This window comes from Tiliqua scincoides, chromosome 4, assembly GCF_035046505.1.
Source record: "Tiliqua scincoides isolate rTilSci1 chromosome 4, rTilSci1.hap2, whole genome shotgun sequence".
Lineage (NCBI taxonomy): Eukaryota > Metazoa > Chordata > Lepidosauria > Squamata > Scincidae > Tiliqua > Tiliqua scincoides.
In genome coordinates, this window is record NC_089824.1 from 1,890,602 (window position 1) to 1,907,046 (window position 16,445).

The 16,445-nt window shown below is 47.0% G+C and overlaps 1 protein-coding gene across 6 annotated transcripts in view; it reads right to left on the minus strand.

The window, feature by feature from the left end:
- The window catches only part of LOC136648206 (protein EFR3 homolog A), a 52,426-nt gene extending 36,456 nt beyond the window's left edge, over window positions 1-15,970 (minus strand). Inside the window, exons 1-7 of one of the 6 annotated variants that reach the window (XM_066624278.1) lie at window positions 15,883-15,970; window positions 14,039-14,152; window positions 10,458-10,528; window positions 7,487-7,628; window positions 5,425-5,501; window positions 2,408-2,535; window positions 1,899-2,049 (exon numbers count right to left, since the gene is read on the minus strand). In XM_066624278.1, the coding sequence (XP_066480375.1) occupies window positions 1,899-2,049; window positions 2,408-2,514 (258 nt within the window). In that variant the 5' untranslated portion in view covers window positions 2,515-2,535; window positions 5,425-5,501; window positions 7,487-7,628; ... (1 more) ...; window positions 14,039-14,152; window positions 15,883-15,970. Of the gene's footprint in view, window positions 1-1,898; window positions 2,050-2,407; window positions 2,536-5,424; window positions 5,502-6,970; window positions 7,106-7,486; window positions 7,629-10,457; window positions 10,529-14,038; window positions 14,153-14,195; window positions 14,233-15,882 lie in introns of those variants that run through there. The other 5 variants (XM_066624274.1, XM_066624275.1, XM_066624276.1 and 2 more) reach the window with 5 other exon arrangements.
- Between the last annotated feature and the right edge of the window lie 475 nt (window positions 15,971-16,445).

Consider the following 16,445-nt stretch of genomic DNA (forward strand, 5'->3'; position numbering starts at 1 on the left):
GAATGAGATCTTTTGTTATCTGATGTGCTCCCTGGGGCATTTGGTGGGCTGCTGTGAGATACAGGAAGCTGGACTAGATGGGCCTATGGCCTGATCCAGTGGGGCTGTTCTTATGGTCTGTCTCCCTGGCTATGGGCCTTCCTTCTTTGCCTCAGTCTGTTGGCCAAGTGTCTATTCAAACTGGGAAAGGCCATGCTGCACAGCCTGCCTCCACACTACATATTTCACTCCTTTTCTCCATATCCATTTGGAAGTTCCCTCCTCCTTTTTTCTTTCTGGTTGGCTCAATCCAATTCACTAGAGGACAAAAGACACACTTGTGATATAAACCCCTACTCTTCTGAGGCCCTGGACAATCTCTGCAATGCGGAAACATCCAGGGCTACCAATACAATAACTCTTGCATATCTCTTCCTAATCATAAAGCCAGGATGACTTCATGGTATTCTATGAAATTGCTTGAAATTGCAAGCAAGCATGGATTTGGGTACGGGTCAAACAGCCCCATGTGTTTGTACTATGTGCCCAACAATTGGAGCTGTCACATTCTTGGATACAAGATACTAGCAATGTGTTGCTACAATAAGGTGCAGAGTGCAGCCCTCTGAAGACAAAGTAGCTAGGTTCTGTTACTGTGAAATTGTATCACTGGTGGGTTCATGACAGCCAGCCTCTACACAAGAACATGATGCTCTCAAAGCTCATCATTAATACAGCAGTGATGAGGGAACACAATATCTTTCACTCAGCATTAAAGCAAACTGATCTTCCATAGGCACAAAGCTGCTGAGGAGATATAAACAGCATGTTCCTAGCCCACATGGTACAGGAAGCACTGAGTTTGAACAGAGTCCACAGACAGGAAGAGAATCTTCTGAGGTTTCCCAAGGTGGCCAGTCACAATTCAGAAAACACTTCTGAGTACCTAGATGGATAAAAGTGACCTGTGACCCTGAAACCCTCATGCAGATTTTGCCAGCTGCCAATTTATACCTCACCTTCATCCTCTGCAACCAGGCCCTGCAGGAGTTGCTGAGCAGGACCAGAGGACCTTCCTGAATCCACATGCAGAGGTTTTTTTTTTGGGGGGGGGGGGGCGCCCTGGTCTCTCTTTCTCCCCATTTTATTTTCACTTAGGCACAAAATGTAAAAGCCAATCTAAAAATAAATAGGAAAAGACTCATGGGGTGCAGATTACTGGAAATCATTGAAGGTTCCAATGTGTTCCATGCTCACAGGCTCTTCACAGGGGTTTAAAAGATATGCATACATTTATTTCCTTAATGGTTAATTAGTCTTTTTCTCTACTGAGAACTGTATAGTATTTTTCTGTTTTGTGTATGTACCTACTGACTTTTTCTTCGTATGTGTATTTTTCTGTTTTGTGTATGTACCTACTGACTTTTTCTTTGTGTGTGTATTCAGTATTCACTCAGTATTCTTACAGTGACTGGCAGTGGCTCTGCAAGAGTTCAGGAGGTCTTTCCCAGTCATGTCTGAAGATGCCAAGAGTTGGATCTTCTGAATGCAAACCATGTGTTCTACCACTGAGCAATAGCCACTGCCCAATGCCATATGCAAGTACTTGTGAGCTGCTGTGGCACAGTGACTGAAATGCAAATCAGGATTTCCCTGGTTCAGATTTAATCTCTGCCATGAGCTCACAAGGTGGCCACGAGGAAGCCATCCCCGCTTAGCCTTAGTCTTCCCTTTCTGCAACATGGGGATAATAATTCTCACTTATGGTACAGGATTGGGCCCTTAACATAATTAAATTAGGGAGCTTCCACACAGGGGTCTGTAGGTGACTGGTGCTCTTATCTGCTTACCTCCAAAGACCTTGACAGGGTGCTAACCTGACTGAAAAAAAACTGCGAGAGCAAGGAGGGTTCACTCACTGAGTTGGTTCCTAAGACTTGCAGCCTGGGCTCTCCAGATTCCAGCAGCTTGGCAACCATGTGGAGGAAACTCTCCACAAATGGTTTGATGCTTTGTGAATGGCAAGCCATCAGGAGTTGATCCAGGGCTTCCATGGCAATGAAGACATACCTGACAGCAAATGGAAAACAGACAGAAGGAAATGTAAGGCTCTTATAAAAGCAGCCTTGGCAGTAAATCCACAAAAGTTACGGGCCCCTCCCCCAATGTGTTTAATATTTGGCCTACACATATCTGCGTTAGTTGTCTGTGGCACTCAGACAGCCTGAGAGAGACAAGAATCCACTTCCTGCCAACTGAGGAAAGTCTCCCTGCCCACTTTTACTTGGGACAATTCACACTTGCCACACAAAAGCAGGCAAGGAACACTGCACTGCAAATCAGCCCTGAAAACATGAACCCTGCCAGCTCCATTGCTAAAGATAAGAACTGACACTGGAAGTGGGCACAAGAAGCATGCTGCTCTTACCCATAGCGGTGCCTGACAACATCCCTGCTTAGTCTCTCTGCTAAGTAGGCACCAATTCGATCCAGCTTCTCGGGGGCAGAGACAGCGTAGAACGTCAGCTTCTCCATATCTGCTTTGACGAGGCCATCCTGCACAGACCAGAGGGCCAGAAAGGAGTTTTCAACTGCAATGACATCCATTACTATTTGTAAAGCTGCCTGCAGGTTCCACAACTCTGACATCCTTCTCCTGTTTCTGGGTATACGAGGGGCTGCCTCAGCTAAAGAGGGCTGAACGGCAAACAGTGTGGCCAGCTGCCGGATATCCAAGTCTTTTATTTCAGTCACTGATAAACATGGTTTTGCCGTTCCAAAAGCAGAACCAGCAGAACAGGAGAAGAAAAAAGCACCCAAGAAGCAGCAAGGAATGGAACGGTCTTCAGGAGTCAAACACTGACATGGCCTTTCCACATAAACAACCATTTCTAAAATGAGGGGGGGGGGAGAAGTTCACAATACGGTAGGTCATTGTTGCAACAGGTGGAGGCAGTCTTGTCACATGTTTTTTGAAAAGGCAACAAGGGTGCTTCTGCACTTAAGTAGTAGAGCAGAACGAACACCCCGTTTCTAAGTTGTCAAAATAAAACTTACTCTTGAAAAACTGACTGGCATGGTTGAGGGAGGACATGTTGGTCATTGTTACTGGTGCCAAAGGCACTTGTGCAGCCACATTCCAGTGTTAACAGCTGCAACTGAAACACAAGCAGGAAGGAAAAATGCATTTTTCCACTGACAAAGTGCTGCTGGCTGACTAGCCCTTAACAGAAAGGTTAGTATGTTGGCAACCTTCAGTCTCGAAAGACTATGGTATCGCGCTCTGAATGGTGGTTCTGGAACAGCGTCTAGTGTGGCTGAAAAGGCCGATTCGGGAGTGACAATCCCTTCCACAACGGGAGCAAGTGCAGTCTGTCCCTGGTCTGTCTCTCTGGCTATGAGCCTTCCTTCTTTGCCTCTTTGCCTCAGACTGTTGGCCAAGTGTCTCTTCAAACTGGGAAAGGCCATGCTGCACAGGCTGCCTCCAAGTGGGCCGCTCAGAGGCCAGGGTTTCCCACCTGTTGAGGTCCACTCCTAAGGCCTTCAGATCCCTCTTGCAGATGTCCTTGTATCGCAGCTGTGGTCTATCTGTAGGGTGCTTTCCTTGCACGAGTTCTCCATAGAGGAGATCCTTTGGGATCCAGCCATCATCCATTCTCACAACATGACTGAGCCAACGCAGGCGTCTCTGTTTCAGCAGTGCATACATGCTAGGGATTCCCCTCAGAGAAAGCCACCTTTCTCACCAACAAATGGCCCTGCTGTGTTCTGCTGATAGTCAAGACAGATCTCTCTTGACAGAGAAGATCAAGAGCCTTCTCTGTTGAGGCTCTGTTTCCAGAATTCCCTCCCGAGCAGGCCTGCTAACTTGGCCAACTCCCTTCTAATCATCATAAAACTTTGGGAGGATGTTCCTGTGCAGAAACACCTCAGGAATTCCGGAAGTTGGCAAGATGGCTTTAGACTGTAGTGCTGCTTGTAGGTGGGCTGTTCACTTAATGGGTTTCTATGTGTCAGGTGGGCTTTCAAACAGTTTTAAAATATGTATTTAAAACATACAGGTTGAGACTAATTATTCAGTTCCTTTCCAAGCATTCCTCCCATTACTGAGTTCCATAAAGCAAATCAATTTAAAGTTTCTTTGCTCTGGTAATTTAGAAACAGCCTTGCTGACCTTTGAGATGTAAGATAAGAGTCATTAATAAGACAATCCATCAATCAGTCCTCCTCCAAGAGCTTACAAAGAGCTGAGAGCTTACACTCAGCCCCTCCCTTCACCAATGCAAAGGGATCACCTTTCTTTCACTTGCTCAGGTGGAAGGGAGGGGTACACTGGGAAGAGAAGGATTGATGGATTGTCAGCCAGCTGCCTTCCCTCTCTCTCATTAAGGAGACAATTGTTAAAGGACCTTTTTAGACTTGTTCAGTTTTTTAAACTGATTTTAAAGAGATGCATTCCCCTTCTCCAGGGATCAGCACATTCCTTCTCATTTGCAGGGGCCATTCGTGTTGAGTCAAATCCGTGTATAAAAAATCCATTTATAAATAGGCTGGACCTGTACTTTAATATGTTGCTTAAGTCTTTAAGCCATGGATTAAAACATTACAGGATCAAGTCCTAACGTTTCACTTTCAACTTCCACCACCCCTGAAGATGCTTTCCACTGTTGAAAGTGAAACATTGGAACTAGATCCTATAATGTGTTTTAATCCATGGCTTAAAGACTTGAGCAACATACTGAATTATGTTTTAAACTCATCCAGCGATGTAAGCCTTAATATATTTGTTTTAAAATGGTTTGTATTACACTAGTGATTTTTGTTCTAGGTCAAAACTAGGGCAGGAGGTCTGGTCTAGAGGGTAGAGCCTCCATTTGCCTGAAGATTAACATCCACAAGGTCGCCAGTTCGAGGCCACCGGCACCGTGCGACCTTGAAGCAGCTGGCAAGCTGCAGCTGAGCTGTTCCATCTGTTCGGAGCGTGGGAGGATGGAGGCCAGAATGTTAAACCAGATCGGAGTGTAACACCTTGAATGTGGTGGTTCTTGAAAGAGAGAACCTTCTTTCAATTTGTAAAAATCCCTGCGTGGATTTAATAAGCCTGCCTGTGTAAACCGCCTTGAATAAAGTCTTGAATAAAGACCAAGAAAGGCGGTATATAAATACTGTATATTATTATTATATATTATATTTGTTGTAAGCTGATTTGAAAGTCAAATGGAGCCTGTTTAATCAGGGCACAAATTTTTAAATAAATTGAATTTAAATGAAGCAAAGCAAATATGCACCTCTTCTATCAAAGTGTGTGAATGCATCCCTGCCCAGCAACAGTGACACAACCTGGGAAGCCAAGCCACAACTTCACAATGGCAGGGGAGCTGACTGGCCTCCCATGCACAAGAAGATGCATTTAACAGGTTGCTGACAATGGAAGTCCTTGCTTACTTTGGGATCTTCAGGAAATATGTTATCCACGAGGCGCTTGTAACGAGGACGCAGGGCAGCACAGCAGCAGCAGACTCCTGTGAAAACAATGGTAATGAAAGTGAAGCTATACCAGCAATCTGCATTTTCCGATGCAAATACTGCATATCCACTTTTGTGGGAAAGTTTCCCAGATACTGTACATAACAAGCTTGAGAGTATTATCAGTATTTTTAATGGGGGGGGGGGAGGAGAGACAGCAATCAACAACTGAATACACAAGCTCAGGTGCAACCAGAGGAAACTGTAGAAACTGGATCTCTCCCAAGTCTTGACACAATGGTACATCTTTAACCAGTTTCAGATCACAAGATGTATTCGTGTCTCACAATGGACCTCATATTATTTAGAGACATATTCCCATTGGAGGACAGGACTCCCATGTGTTCTTGTACTGCTTGCGCATCTAGTCACTGCTTTAAAAAAACAACAATATTATTTCACAGCACATCTACATACCAGTTATCTAGATCTGCAGAGAGATGCAAACCACTGCACAGGTACCTACAGTTACCTGAAGCCAACATGTAGGAAGGCAGAAATATCAATGGCAATAAAGGAAGGGGTTTCACAGGCTCCCAGAGTGCATATTCACACTGGACATCCTGGAAAAGGCCAGAAGCTATGCAAGGCATATCCTATCCACTAGCAGAAAAAACCGGAATGTAAGGTATTTCCCCCCTGGAAACCACATTCAAAGTCTTGCAAACATTTGGACTGTAGAGTCAAACTCTATTTCGCTCTCCACTGAACGGATTGTACAGCATGTAGAAGGCCTTTCTATTGATAAGAGCAACAAAATGTGCATGTCTGATCTAAAACTATCAGCACATCACATGAACACACTTTGGTATCACTAGAAGTGAAAGAGAAAAAAAGACGATCAGAGGATGGACCAAAGGCTACACAATGGCATCGGTTTTGCCATTGTCAAGGGGTGTCAAACTCGTTTCATACAGAGGGCCAAATAGCATTCATGATGCCTTCTGAGGGCTGGAAGTGATGTCATTAGGCAAGAAGTTATGTCATTAAACTGGTCATAACCAAAAATATGCACCACTTTTTCTCACTTAGGAACTCATTAGTTGCAAATGACAGAAGAGAAAATACACAAATCTTGATAATCTTTCAAGATATAGGAGAGCCCAATTTTCATGGGGGTTGCCCTTTCAGCAGTAACACTTAGGCACTGCTCAGCAGCTGAGAGCCTAAGGGCCAGATAAAAAGCTTCCTCGGGCTGCATCCGGCCCCCGGGCCTTATGTTTGACACCTCTGGTTTAAAGTCTCTCTGTCTCTCTCTCACACTCACTCACACACATACTCTCTCACACACGCCTCCAGTCTGCAGGTTCTATACTGTACCATATTTTATTATTTGTTACTGCCGCATTTTTATGTTGTATTTTATGCTTTCGCATGTATGCATGCTTTCTGTTTTCATCAAACCAAGAAAACCTCCGTTTCAGCAAAATAATAGGATAGGGAGAAAGCAGAAGAATTCACCTACCACAACACACACACGGGCCTGGCTCCCAAGCAGGATTGTAGTCATAGGACTTATCTTGCTCAGCTACTGGAACTGCAATATATGCCTTCATTCTGTTCCACCTTCCCTACGACTTCAACTCTGCGTTGCTTTAGCTGTCCCTGGTCAACTTGCCACCTCCTTCCAGCCTAAGCTTTGCAATGCCAATTCAAGTGCAGGCAACAGACATCCAGCTACGTGACATTGAAGTCGGAGTACTTGATAAATGAAACGCCACATATCAGGTTCCATGAACAATGCCAAGTACTGGACAGAACAGAGGCTGTGTAGCCCTATCCAGCCTGGGTCCTTACATCTGACATCAATGTAACTTAGTCCAGCCACTCTGTTGTAAGACATACAACTAACTGGACAACCAGTATTGTTCCAAAGAAAAACCTACAGTTTATGCTTACTTTGGTTAATTTACATGCAGCCAAGTAAGAGGTAAAACAATTCTCAAAATGTTATCCATTACAAAAATTCATCATCATTAACCTTTGCACAAGCCTGCAGACTGTGGCCAATGGCCTCCTTTTCCAAAAGAGCACAGTCCCTCCTAGCTTCATCTTGGTCCTTAGCAGAGATTCCAGAAGTTCAGCCAGGACTTCATCCTGGAGAGGGTGAGGCACTGTTCCTCCTAATCAAGATCATGGTAAACAAGGGCCATTGATCAGAAGAGATGGCTGCAACATTGTGGAGACTTGCAAATTCAGGCTTCCCACTTTGGCATAAGCTCACTTGCAAGCACATGTCTGCCTGAATAATAAGCTTAACTGCCCAGTGGCTGAAGCATCTGGACAGTGTGTTTACATGTGCAGTGGTAGGTGTGTGAGCAGTGTTGGCAATGAGACTGTCCCAAAGTTGCTTAAAAAAATGCCAAATACACTTCTATACTTCTTCGCTTTTCTTCAGAGTGCGGCTCTGGGGGCAGAAAAAGCAGCATTTATAAAGCAATAACCTCCCTGGATCTGTAATCACCAAGGGAAGTTTCCAATTCTTGGAGTTCAATTTCCCGCACAACGACAAGCAAATATTCCTACTCATAAGAAGAGCTGAACTCTTTTTACCCCATACAGTGCAGGTAGTGGGACCATTTCCCCATAGCAAAGCATTTTATTCTTTAATGGATCATTAGTTATTGAGGGATAAGTGATGCTCCTGATTGCTGAAACTAAAAACTGAGGCAGCCACTTAGTGCAGTGGAGCTGCACAGCTGATCCCTGGGCCACGCTCCTACACAAGCTCCACAGAAATGAAAAGGAGTTGTAACATGTTCACACAAGGCTCCCATTCATTTTAATGAGCCTTGTGTTAAACAACTTCCTGGGGGATTGTCTTTCCTATTAATTAGTGGAGAGTAGGGGATCCCAATTACATTTTCCATCTTGGACACCAAAACATGTTGGGATAGCTCTGAGTGAAGTGTGAGACTTCGAGCTGTGCAAGCGAACTCATACAGACACTGTGGAGTAAAATAAACTTTTGAATTCACCTCTCAAATATGTTTGCCTTTCAATAACTAATAATTCCAACATCTGTCATTAGCCAAAGAACTAAGGGCCCCTTGACTCCCATGGCAAGGGGAGATTCATCAATCATGAAAAAGAATTGATAGCATCCAAGTAATCAACTTCCAATGGCATCAAACCATAACTGAACATTACTCTTTTGTAACACTCCTGCCTTTCACATGCTTGCTATGTAGTCTGTCTCAGATTGTTATTTGTTTCACTGAAAGATTTCATTCACCTTCAAGCAGGAGTGGCACTGATTACCTTCTGCACTCAATAAAAGGAATGAATTGTTCACTTGCGAAAGTTGTACTTCTAAAAAGAGACCTCTCTGTGGTCAATAGTTAAGAATGGGCAAAATGCATGTTTTCTACACTGGAAAAGTTACAGGTACTTGAACAAAAAATAACCACCACCAAAAAAGCGTGCTTAATATTGGATGGGAATCCCATTGTATCTGTGAGGTTTCAGGCAAGATTCAGGCTTCCTGCAGATAAAGCATCTCAGAAAGATCTAGACAGAAAAGCACTTGCGTTTCAAAGTCATTCCATGCACTTAGAGAAGGAGTAAAAAAAAGAGCTGCTGGCCACTTCAAATCGTTGTCTCTTTTTTAAAGAGGGCAGGAGGTCTGGTCTAGAGGGTAGAGCCTCCATTTGCCTGAAGATTAACATCCACAAGGTCGCCAGTTCAAGGCCACCGGCACCGTGCGACCTTGAAGCAGCTGGCAAGCTGCAGCTGAGCTGTTCCATCTGCTCGGAGCGTGGGAGGATGGAGGCCAGAATGTTAAACCAGATCGGAGTGTGACACCTTGAATGTGGTGGTTCTTGAAAGAGAGAACCTTCTTTCAATTTGTAAAAATCCCTGCGTGGATTTAATAAGCCTGCCTGTGTAAACCGCCTTGAATAAAGTCTTGAATAAAGACCAAGAAAGGCGGTATATAAATACTGTATATTATATATTATTATATTATTAAAGACAACCTTTTCTCTGCACCAAACCTTCTGGACAGTCCTGGGGCAAAATTCAACAGTATTGTTAATGAAAGAAAATAAGACTGAATCAGGAAAAAAACAAAACAAAAAAACAGAACATCTATTTGGGCAAATAAGAAAAGAGGCAGAAGAACACACTCTAATGTAATTATTTACTGATTTCAGTTGTTGATGTTGGCAACCTTCAGTCTCGAAAGACTATGGTATCGCGCTCTGGATGGTCGTTCTCAAACAGCGTCTAGTGTGGCTGAAAAGGCCGATTCGGGAGTGACAATCCCTTCCACACCAGGAGCAAGTGCAGTCTGTCCCTGGTCTGTCTCCCTGGCTATGGGCCTTCCTTCTTTGCCTCTTTGCCTCAGACTGTTGGCCAAGTGTCTCTTCAAACTGGGAAAGGCCATGCTGCACAGCCTGCCTCCAAGCGGGCCGCTCAGAGGCCAGGGTTTCCCACTTGTTGAGGTCTACTCCTAAGGCCTTCAGATCCCTCTTGCAGATGTCCTTGTATCGCAGCTGTGGTCTACCTGTAGTGATTTCAGTATCACATGTGGAATGGCCTAACAATGCAATCCTATGCATATGTACTAGAAGTAAACTTCATAGAGTTTAAAGCCATTTCTGCCCAATGTTGCACATACCCAACAGGGACCAAACATGTACACTTTTTGGTCCCATTTTGTACACATGTACACAAAACCCATTTTGTAGGCCAGGCAAAAACGGCTCAACTGCTGCAGCGGCAGCTAGCATCCAAGTCCAACTTCTGATATGTTTCTGGATAAAAATGAGTGTGACTGTCACAATCTGGAAAGAATCAAAGCTAAAGCTCCACCTTCAAAGATGCACAGCCCTTGCAACACTATCTTTGGGTTTGGGGGAAGAGGATTTCTTTCCCAGGATTGCATCCTGAATTCATAATGCAAGTTCCTTGTATTTCCCACCACATTATAAAAATGCTGCCATACTTACTACCAGGCATTGTTAATCAGTACTTTGGCATCTACTTTTCACTGTGTGATGATGAACTTTTACCGCATTCTCTGTGGAGAAAAAGGAAAATCCCATTAAAAGACAATACTGTGGAGCTACCTAGTCCACTCACACTGTCCTTGCTCACAAGACTTGCATGGCATTGTTTAATACAGCAATTTTCAACCTTTTTCATCTCACAGCACACTGACAAAGTGCTAAAATTGTCAGGGAACAGCATCAGTTTTTTTACAATTGACAAGGCACACCATGCTGTTGGGGGGTGGCTCACATTCCCCAATGTTCATACTAATAAATAACCCTCCCCCAAACTTCCACAGCACACCTACAGACCATTCGCAGCATGTCAATGTGCCATAGCACACTGGTTGAAAAATCACTGCTTTAATACAATTGCCCCAGGAAATCGTGTCCAGAATAAATGATGTAGCAAAATGAGCTGGACCAGAACCTTCAAGGAGTTCCTTGCCTAAAGACAGAGATCCAGGACTCAGCTGATGCATCCCTCTTGCTGTTAAACTGAAAGAGGGAAGCCCAATGCAAGCAATGCCACTGCTCTCTAAACTGCCCTTCTCCATCCCTTTGTCCTTGCTCCCTGCTTCTTTCCTTCAGCAATTTCAATGCTGCTTATTGAGGTACTTTCCCTCTTACCTACATTCAGACTGTTATTCTAAAATTGCTCTAGCATCCTATGATGTTCACCCTCACAACACCCTTGCAGAACTACAGCACCAGCATTGCCCTGTTCACAGAATGGGCACTGATCTCAACAGCAAATTACCCAGGGTGGCACAGTGAACCCTCAGCAAAGCTGGGATCTGCTCCTGCCAAGCACTTACAGAGATAAGCCTGAAAGAATCCATGAAGAGGCTGGAGGAAAACCTCATTACGGGTTACAAGTGATAGTAGGTATGTGCAAACTATTGGTTTTAGAGGCAGGCTGTCTCTGATTGCCAGATGCAGGAGAGGGCACCGGGATACAGGTTGTGTCTGTTGTCTTGTGTGCTCCCTGGGGCATTTGGTGGGCCACTGTGAGATACAGGAAGCTGGACTAGATGAGATACAGGAAGCGGGAAAGGCCAGCCTTGCTTTGTGCAAGGTCTTTTACAGGCCTTGAGCTATTGCAAGACCTTCATTCATATAAGTTCCATATCTAATATATTCATTTGTGTAAATTTATGTAAATTTATTCAAATTTGAAATGTCAATTAATTTTTCCCAGCCCCCGACACAGTGTCAGAGAGATGATGTAGCCTTCCTCCCAAAAAGTTTGCACACCCTGCTCTAGACCACTGGTTGCCAACCTGTGGTCCTCAGACCACAGATGATTCGCAAGACTGAGAATCGATCCACAATGTCTCAAGAAAAACAATAATCTCTTATCACTTCTAGTGTCCTGCCAAGGAAGGGCTCCCTCACGGACCACCAGAGAGGGCAGAGAAAAGACTGTTTGTAGCCTGCACTGAAGTGCCACAGGTGATCCATTCTCTGCCCTCTTTGGTAGTGCGTGGGGGAGTGCTCACTTGGGAGATGCTTCTCCACAGAGAGGGTGGAGACACTGAAGGCAGCGGCTGTGAGCAATCCATTCTGTATCCAAGGGGGAGTGCTCACTGTGAGATATTTCCCCACAGAGCACTAGAGAGGGCGGAGCTGGCATTGCATGTGGTCCATGACTATTCAAATTTTTGCCTCAGTGGTCCACACGGACTCCTAAAGGTTGGGTACCACTGTTCTAGCCTGAAAAGCCCCAAACGTTGTAGCCAGTGGCATAGCTAAGGGGGTGCAGAAGGTAGCAATTACACCAGGCAACAAATTTTAGAAGGGCAACAAGTTAAACTTGACAATAGTGGGCAAAATTGTGAAAATTTTCACAGAACAGAGGAGCAACAAGAAGCAGTCCCGTTGCCATGTGCCTCTCTCTCCTGCAGCCCCTTGCCGTGCACATAGCAGAGAGGAGAGACTCAGGTTCGGTTGCAGTAAGAGAGAGACACACGGCGACTGCTTCTTGTTGCTCCTCTGCTCCGCAGGGCCTGCAGCTCAGTCACCAGCCCCAGCACTAGCAAAGCAACACACAGCGCTGGAACCGCAACAAGCAGCAGCAGCACATGGCCTGGCAGCTGAGGTGGCAGCAGCAGCAGCAGTTGGGGACGGCATGTGTAAGGTGCAGCAGCAAGGAGGGCAGGAGTCAACTGTCGCCCCCCTCTGAAGCTCCTCTCCTCTGTGCGCCTGCAGCAGCCTGACATTCACATTCAGGCATTGTAGCTCCCCCACCCTGTAGCCCAGTGCATTTGTGACTCCCTGCACCCCTTTAGCTACGCCACTGGGCTATAGCCAGTGGTTCTCAAACATTTCAGCACTGGAACCCACTTTTTACAGCATGCATAATGGCCGCTGTTACAGAGCAAATCCACAGGAAAGGGACAAAGTATTAACAGCGGACAGTTTTTCAAAGTTAAGTTCCGAAGTGCCAATTTTTGACTATGATTTAGCACAATGTTTTAAAGGAGATGTGTGCACAGCCCTCAGGCCTCGCACAGCCTTTTTCAAAGGTAAAACGGATCTTCTGTGACGAATTTCCAACATTAAAGTCAGAAAAGTGGTCATTCTACAGTCTGCTTGTCTCGCTGCATTATCTAGAATCATCACTCAAAGCCATGCAAAGGTTGCAGCATCTGCAACATCACCCACTGCAGTTCTGACAAGCACACTGCAGAGAGGTCACAGATCCTGGCAAGCATGTAGCCTCTGCACTTCAAGGTGATTTCAATGCGACAAACACAGAGCCATCTTGCTCCAACATGCCAGCTCTCGCCAGAACTGTGATTTCAGGACACAAAACTTCTGACCCTACCCAGCATTGCTTCTAACCCCACAGCCCTGCTGTCTTGGATCATCATGTGTTTTTATAAATGCATGTGTACCGGCTGGGAAGTCAATACACAAAACCACCTACTCTGACAGCACCCAAGATTGCTTTGGACTCAGATACAACAGCCTTGACTCTTAGAGTGTCATTCCTCAGCAAGAAGGGAAGACATAGCATTTAGCTGTCAAAAACAGAGACCTACAAACAGGAATAATCTCCAACTCCAAATACGACAAAGTTGTTGATTTGCCTTCATGTGATGATAGTGCCAACATTCTGCGAGCCTCAGAGCATTTTGCAACTTAAGTTGTACTGGTTGGACAGTGTGTGTGTGTGTGGGGGGGGGGGGAGAGACAAGTCATGGCACAGCCAGAAAAAACTTTATTCTAAAAAGTTTCCACTACTCAGTACTCAAAATTTCAAATGCCAAAGCATCCATATCAAATTCTGAAGGGCTCCAGCAATCAGACACCTGTGACTTTACAGACCTCAAGCTGAGGTACATAATGCCCATGAGGGCAACTGAGATTCAAGTGCCAAATGTAAATATTTTAGAGCAGTGGTTCTCGCTCATTTAGCCCTGGAACCCACTTTTTAGAATGAGACCCACCAGGAGTGATGTCATGACTGAAAGTGACATCATCAAGCAGGAAAATTTTTAACAATCCTTGGCTGCGGTCCTACTCACACTTACCCAGAAGTAAGTCCCATTGACTACCATTGTTAAAAACATCTTCATAGCAGCCCATTAGATGTACGGATCTGTGACATTTCCCAAATGCAGTCATTTACCAGGGTAGCATCGAATCTAATATATTAAAAATAAAATATTGAAATGAATGGGGACCCACCTGAAATTGATTTGTGACCCACCTAGTGGGTTCCGACCCAGTTTGAGAAACACTGTTTTAGAAAGAAGAAAAGAATGCAGGGACTACTTTATGTTAACATTTGTGTACAAAATGTCTATTCACAGCAAGGAACTGTTTCTACACTTCTGGCAAACTTTGACCATCAACAATAACACTGGCCTGGAGAAGCACCAAATGCTCCAGAGGCTCCAGTCCTTTGGAATGGTTCATTACAGCACAAAGCAACACCTTGATACTACAGTGCTTAACAGCTTCCCGACATCAGTGTTTGTGAGGACGGGAAAGGATGGGTTGTATGCAACAGAACCCTCAGAATGTCATTTTCATACAGAAGGTACTAGGATTCCTTCTCAGAATGGTGCCAATTTCAGCTCTGTACTTAACTTCACAGTATCCTGTCCCACATGATAACGGTTGCACCTTTTCATTTCAATAGCACTACTAATGTGCAAGTACTGGGCGCCATAAACCAAAGACAGGTCTCTGCTCTGTGAAGCTCACACAGCTGTATTCTGACAGAGGAGACAATCAAGGGAGGAAGACTATGCGCAGGTGGAAGCTGAACACATTTTCAGTTTGGGGTCTGAGCAGGTGGGAGGTCAAAGGTGCTACGGAAATGTGGGTGTTTAGGAGGGATGGGGATGAGGAAGGGGAGTTCTGAACGGGAGCTCCAGGCATGATCAAAAGTGAAGGGGGTGGTGAATGTGACTTGCTGAGCTGGAGGAGTATGCGGCCTCCACAGACTGAAGAGGCAGGCGGGGACAGGCCTGACAGTTGTGAAAATATCAGGTCACAGTTGCGTGCAGGGGTGTGGTAACACCTGGCTTCTCTTCTCTGGGAAAGCTTTGTGATGGGGCGATGCAGATGGAGAGCAGTCCTTCACCTGTCATGCCTGCAGAAGAGGGAAGCTCAGGAGATGTGGCTCCCTCCCCCTTGCATGGCGAGTCGCACTCATGTGCCAATCAGGACACAGGAAGGCTGTTCTCAGCACCTGACAGAGTCCCAAACACTCTCCTGCCCTGGACACGCCTGCCCAGGGAGGTGCGGTGGGGGGAAGCAGAGCCCCCACCAGAGTCCTTCAATCAGCACTGCTCGACCCACACGCCTTGCAGGAGGGCAGAGTGTGCCTGAGCGCCTCACACAGCAGTGGTGGCACTTGAGAGGACTCTGAAGGGGAGGCTCTGCCTCACCCCACAGGGTGCTTCTTGAGGGGCAGGTGGCGTAGCTGGAAGGGGGGCGACCGGCCCCTCCCTTCGGAGCCATTCCCGGCGGGGGGGGGAGGAAAAATCGAGCCGTACGGCTCTGAATGGCTCCGAAGGGAGGGGCCGCTCGCCCAGCTCCCCGGCAGGCTGAGTGCTCCGCCCCCCTCCAGCTACGCCACCGTGAGGGGCCCCGGTGGGGGGGCTCTGCCTCAGCCGGCGCCAGCTCCCCAGGCCCGGTCCCGCCTCAGCTCGCATGGCGGTGACGCTGTTCGAAGCGCTCCAGGGGAGGCTCTGCCTCCGCGGCCTCCACAGCAGAATCCCTCCAGATGCGGCGCTGCTGCTGCTGCCAGGACCCTCCGCGCACGGTCTCCCTCCCTCCCTCCCTCCAGGCCGGGCGCACTCGGAGGTGTCACGGCCAGGTCCCCGGGACGAACTCCTGCCCCGCCGGGCCCCTGCAGCCTCACCTTCTTCCCGGCAGGCACCGCCATCTTGCCTGACACGGGACGCGCGGGGCATTCTGGGGGAGGTAGTTTTCTCGCGCAGACTCTTCAGGGAGCGGCAGTTGAGAGGAGCGCAGGTTGCCGGCAGGCGGGGGCGCAAGGGAGCCGTGCCGCTTGCGCATGCGCAGGAAGAGCTGCCCGGCCCAGCCCGGAGCTGAGCGCCTGGCGGAGACAGAGTGCCTTAAGAGGGCGCCTGCGCAGCGCTGACCGTGTGGCTCGTCCAGTTGAGCGCCCAAGCGGGGTGTGGAGGCTGCGAGGCCGGGCTAGGCCCCGCGGGGCTCGTGAGTGTGCTGGCACGTGGAGGCCTCTGGGTCGCTTGAGTGCTGCGCCCTCTGCAGGCCGAGACCGTCCCAGCGCCACACGGAGGCTCCGCTGCTGCTCTTGGACTGCTGGGCCTGTGGAGAGGAGAGGAGAGGAGAGGCTCTCCCTGCCGCCTCGAGCGGGAGACGGACGCTGCTGAGTCACAAGGCTTCTGTCCCACGGCCCCCCACGCTGCAGGGGCAGGGGGGCGCCCTCTTCCCCCCGGA